Source organism: Apteryx rowi, unplaced genomic scaffold (genome assembly GCF_003343035.1).
Source record: "Apteryx rowi isolate R43461 unplaced genomic scaffold, aptRow1 scaffold_56, whole genome shotgun sequence".
Lineage (NCBI taxonomy): Eukaryota > Metazoa > Chordata > Aves > Apterygiformes > Apterygidae > Apteryx > Apteryx rowi.
This window is the reverse complement of record NW_020450827.1, coordinates 932575-937799: the sequence shown is the minus strand read 5'-3', so window position 1 is coordinate 937799 and position 5225 is coordinate 932575. Positions and strand designations below refer to the sequence as shown.

The 5225-nt window shown below is 61.9% G+C and overlaps 1 protein-coding gene across 1 annotated transcript in view; it reads left to right on the top strand.

Annotated features, from left to right (window-relative positions):
- Window positions 1-255, top strand: part of NKX3-1 (NK3 homeobox 1) — a 2361-nt gene extending 2106 nt beyond the window's left edge. The window contains exon 2 of the mRNA XM_026081688.1: window positions 7-255. Within this exon, the coding sequence (XP_025937473.1) occupies window positions 7-255 (249 nt within the window). The remainder of the gene's footprint in view (window positions 1-6) is intronic.
- The last annotated feature ends 4970 nt before the right edge of the window (window positions 256-5225 follow it).

The window sequence follows — 5225 nt, the reverse complement described above, 5'->3', positions numbered from 1 at the left end:
AGCCAGGTGCTGGAGCTGGAGCGGAAGTTCAGCCACCAGAAGTACCTGTCGGCGCCGGAGCGAGCCCACCTGGCCCGGCACCTGCAGCTCACCGAGACGCAGGTGAAGATCTGGTTCCAGAACCGGCGGTACAAGACCAAGAGGAAAGAGCTGGCGGCGGAGCTGCGGGAAGGGGGCACGGCGCCCGCCGAGCCCCCCCGCCTCTACGGCCCCCGCCTCTGCTGCCTGGGCGCCTGGCGCCCCGCGGCATGGTGACCCCGCCGCCCCCTCGCACACACGGGGGGGGGGGGCTCGCCCCTATTTTGCTCTTTTTCATACTAATCGGGGTGGTGGGGGGGGGAAACGTGCTTGCGACCTGCTTCGCGGCGGCGATCAGCACCTAGGCGCCCCGCGGGACTCTCTCACCGCCAACAGTCCCGGGGTTAAAAAAAAAAAAGAAAGAAAAAGCATGAAAAAAGGCCAAGCTTTCGCGAGCATCTAGCCCGGCGCGGCCGCCGCGCGGCTCCGAGGCCGGGCTGCAGCTACGAACCGTCGCGGGCGGGTTCGGCGCCACCAGCCCCGACGGCAGCTCCCGCGACGGTGCAGGGACCCAGGCGCCGAGCCGCTCGCGCCGCTAACACCGGCTTCGGTCGCCGGGCGCAAAACCATGCAAACGGAGAAACCAAAACCCAGCCCCGCTGCGTTTCTCCCGTCGACGGCGCGATCGCTACGGGCCCTTCGCTGCTCGCCGGTCTCGCTGCCTTCACGGCCCGGCGGAGCCGCTCCAGACGGCGCCGGCACGGGGACAAAAGCGTGGTGACAGACGAGCTTTGCATATCCGGGTGCCGATGCACGACGAGCCTCGGCTCAGCACTCCGGGTGGATTTAGAGGAAGCAAACTCGCCAGCGGCAAAGCCGGAGGAGCGAGTGAGCGAGCGCGCGCGGCCCCCGGCCGGCACTGGCCTCGCCGGGCTGCTCACGCTTCCCCACGTCGGGTCGCGGCGCCCGATCGCCCGTGGGCTCTGCAGTGCAGCAGGTCGGTTGCAGGTGGGAGCTGCGGCACCGGGGCTTGATCCGTGCGGGCTCAGCCAGCCCAGCTCCCGCTCGGAATGCCGACGGCATCCGGCACTGCCCCGTGCTGGAGCCGCGAGAGCGGAAAACTTCTGCGAGTGACTGTTATTTGCACGAGCAGAGCAGCAGAGGCGGGTTTGGGAGCTGGTCGCACTCAAAACGCGAGATGCCGCCAAGTCGATGAGCAAAAGCACAGAAATAAGCGATGTTTCCGAAGCAAAGAGCGGAACCGCATCCGACTGCGGATTCCCCTTGCAGCGAGATGGGTTCGCAGCCAGCGCAGCTCCGCCAAAACCCGCTCAGCCTTCGGAAACGAGGGGACACGGCGGCTTCTTCCCTACAGCAGCCTTTCCGCAGTGCCTGCTCCTTCCGAAGGGGTTTAAACAACCCCAGCGCTCCCCTTTGCCGCGGCCGCTCTCGCTCCGGAGGCTCCTTGCCAAAGAGGAAGACAACTGCTCCTTGTCTCCGTGCCTGCGAGTAACCGCCAGTATCTCCAGATAACGCTTCGCTCGCAGCTCCCGCTTTCGGCGCCCGGGCGGCCCAGCCGGCTCCTCCGCGCGGCTGCAAGGCTTTTCCAAGGCGAGCCCGACGCCTACCCGCTCCGCGACGGCGGCAGCGGATTGAACTCCTTGGACGGTTCGTTGGGAAAACACTTGCGTCGTAGCTGCGTTTTGCTTTTCTTTTCCCCGTTCGTGGTTTGCCACCAATAAAACGCCCTTCTTGCTGCTTCAGCACCAAAACGCTCCTTCTGCTGGCGTAAAGCCAGGCCGGTGCCAATAGTCGCTATTTTTGTACATATTTTTTGATACCGTTTTCCCTGGTGCGCGTTGTCCTTTGCAATAAAGAACGCAGAGTTTCTATCACAAGCGAGCTGCCTCCGCGGGGTCTTCGCTCTGGGTTTGGGGTTTCTTCTAGTCTCCTGCGTCCTGCATGAAACCGCTGCAGGTGCCAGCAAACGGGCGAGTTTCGGGCTGCGGATCATCACGAGCGCCAGCAAACGGGGCTTCGCGGGTGGGAAATCGCTGCTCTTCGCCGTTTCTAGGCGCCTGGCCCCAAACGCTGCCACAGCACTAATCCAGGCAAGTCATAAGTGCCCAGATTTGAGATGCCACTGAGCGTCCTAGAATCCTCTAAATTTTTTCACTGCTCCCAAATGACCTGTGACCCCGTAATTTAACTGCCGGATTTTTGCAGCTGGTTCAGCCTCGTGCCGCGAGCGACGCCGGACCCGCTCGCTGCAGTGTCTTGCGCCCGGCTCCCGCGGGGCCGTAGCCCAGAAAGGCTGTTCGCCACCCAAAGCCTGCCAGGCCCATCCCACGGAGCCCTGCCAGACCCATCCCACGGAGACCTGGTATTTCGGGTTCGAAAGGCTCGAGCGCGCTTTGCCCGGCGCTGGGTTTCCCGCCGGAGCTGAGGAAGAGCCGCTCCGCTTTCCAGCCCCGGCTATTCCTGCCCTGCGGCTCCCGGGCTGCAGCCTCTCGCCCCCTTGGGAACATCGAGTCCAGCCCAGCCCCGACCGGAGTCAAAAACAGCCGTTTCTTGTGTTTATATCTACATAGCTGAACCGATGTGTTAATCTGGTCTCAAAATATTTTGCTGCTAATTTAGGGGATGCAGATACTCGTGAGGAGGAGGATGAACAAATACGCTGGGCACATCCCGAGCGGGGCAGCGACGGCACCGATCTGAGCCGACACCAGAGCCGGCGGCTGGACAAGAAATGCACAAAACCAGTCAAGTTCTCCTCCCGGCTGTGCTCCAAAAATCCCGAGAAACCGCATGGGTTTTAATGTGCTTCCACGGAGCCGCGGGCTGCTCCAGCTCTGCAGGACAGGAGGGAGGCAGGGATGGAAGGAGGGAGGGATGCGACCGACCTTGAGCCTCCCCCTGCCGCAGCCCCCGCTGCGGAAAGCGAGCTGAAATAACCGCTTGTATCCTCGGCATTTTTTTAATTCCGTATTTAAGCTTTTTCTTTTTTTTTCTTTTTTCTTTTTTTAAAGGAACAAACGAAGCCGCCAACGGGAGCACGGCGACGGCAGGATCAGCCCCGGAGGCGGCCGGCGCTTTCCCCTCGCCGGCCAAAGCCCCCGAAGGCGGCTGGGGCCTCCTCTCCTCCCCTCTCCGACCCTTTTCCCCTCAATCCCTGAGTGTTTTCTCTCCGGAGAGAAAAGCAGGTGATTTTTCTCTTTTTCCCCCCCTGCCATGGGGACAAACAGGGCCGCAACGTCCGATAACCGAATAACGCAGGAGCGTCGGAGCGTTAATCGCGGCGACGGCGGCGCCGCCAGCGCAGGCTTCCCCCGGATTCACACCGCGGAGAAAAATCCCACCCTAACGACGGGGAGTTTTAATCAGCCCTAACGAAGCAGAACTCCTGTTTGTGCGCGGCTGGAAACAGAAAGCATCATTTAACGTCTGTCAATTAGCGTCACGCTCCGCCGCTAGCGTATCCGTCAAGATTAAATAGTGTCTAACGCTGACACAACATTTACGCTTGTTTGTGCCAAGTCGTTTATTCGGAGCTGGGGAAAAGGGCTGCCTCTGGATAGCGTGGCTGTCGGCTAACATTTGCATGCGATAAAGCGCACAGCTGGCACGGCCTCGCGGGAGCGGAGCCAGGGAAAATCTCCGGCTCGACCCGCGCAGCGTTTGCAAATGGGAGCAGTGGGAAGGGGCAGCTCCGCGGGGCTGAACGGGGGGACGCAGCGGCACCCGGAGCGCCCGGCGGGACGGAGCCGTCCTCTCCGCGCTTCGGGCGCTCAGCTAGCGGCAGGGCACGTCGGAGGGAAGCGCCGGACCTTCGGAGAAAGCTCTAGGAGAGCCTTTCCCGGGGAGCCCGGGCGCTGCCCGAGGCTGGCAAAGCCCTAAAGCGCCGGGATTTAGAGCTCTTCAAACCCCCCTCGAGGATTTTCAGTATTTACTATTTTTGCTCTGGGTGCTCTCGTCACGCAAGGGACACTTGATCCCTTCCCAATCCCGCCGTAGCCCCAGTGGCCGGGCCGTCCCGTGCCGGTGCTTCCGCTCAGCCCGGCAGGGATACGCCGGACCCGACCACGTCCCCCCTTTGCTCATCCCAGACGCCACAGGGAGACAAGGAGCATCACCGCTGCCCGCTGCTTCCCGCCAGGGTGCAATTATCCACAGGGATTTTCCCCACCGCGTTCAAGGGCGAAAGGCAAATAAAAGAGAAAAAAGCAGCGCGCTTTGGGCACCTGGCAAAACGCAGCTTGCCGGCCCGGCCCGCGCCGCGCTCCCGTGGGAAAGTCGGTCGCGGCGCTCCACAAAATCCCAGCCGACCCTGCTTCCTCTTCCATTAGGGTCCGGGCACCGTTTGCTAAGCCCGGCCTGGAAGCGCTTCCCGAGGCGCCTGCTCCCGGGATTTATGGCGGGCCGCTCTCGGAGGGGAGACTCGGGAGATAAAACGAGTATTTTTGCAGGGAAAAAGAGCTCAGAGTGCAGCACGTACGGACCAGTTTTGTGTCCATGAGCTCCGGCCTTGGGAGGAGGCCGCAGCGGGGCGGCGGAAAGCAGGGAGACGCCGGCGGGAGAGCCCGGCTCCTCTGAGGGCGCTCGGGGTGCCGAGCTGGGCGAAGCGGAGGCGAGGATGCTCCGCGCGGGACAGGACCTGCCCGGAGCCGGGACCAGAAGCCTCCCGACCCCAAAGCGGCCGCAGCCGGGGCTGGAGTCACCTCCGGCTCCTCCGTGCTGCAACGCTCCGCGGCGGATTTACCCCGGCGCAAAGCGCTTGGCTGCTCTACAGACAGATGCCCTGTCTGTTAATAGGAATTAAATCTTGAGGCTAAATACAAATGTTTTTATTCCCTTTGTGGACCGTCGTGGCGGAATAAGATAACAGGTGAAGGTGGGGCCGGAAAACCTTTCGCTCTGCGGCTGCATCTTGTCATCCAAGGTAAACAGGCGACTTAACGAATTGCAAGAGGGAAAAGGTGAGATATTTGCCTTTATGTTCATCACCCTTCAAAGCAGAAATAATATTTGAAGAGAAACAAAAGAATCAGGCAAAGCAGGCAATAATCGTACGCGGCGAACAAACAGAGCCCAGATCCTGGATTAAACCAAACGGCTCGAGAAAGGGAAACCGAGCGGCGGGGCCTTGGCGGCGCCGGGCCGAGCGCCCACGTCCCGCGGCCGGGGCGGCACGTAGCTCCCGGCGC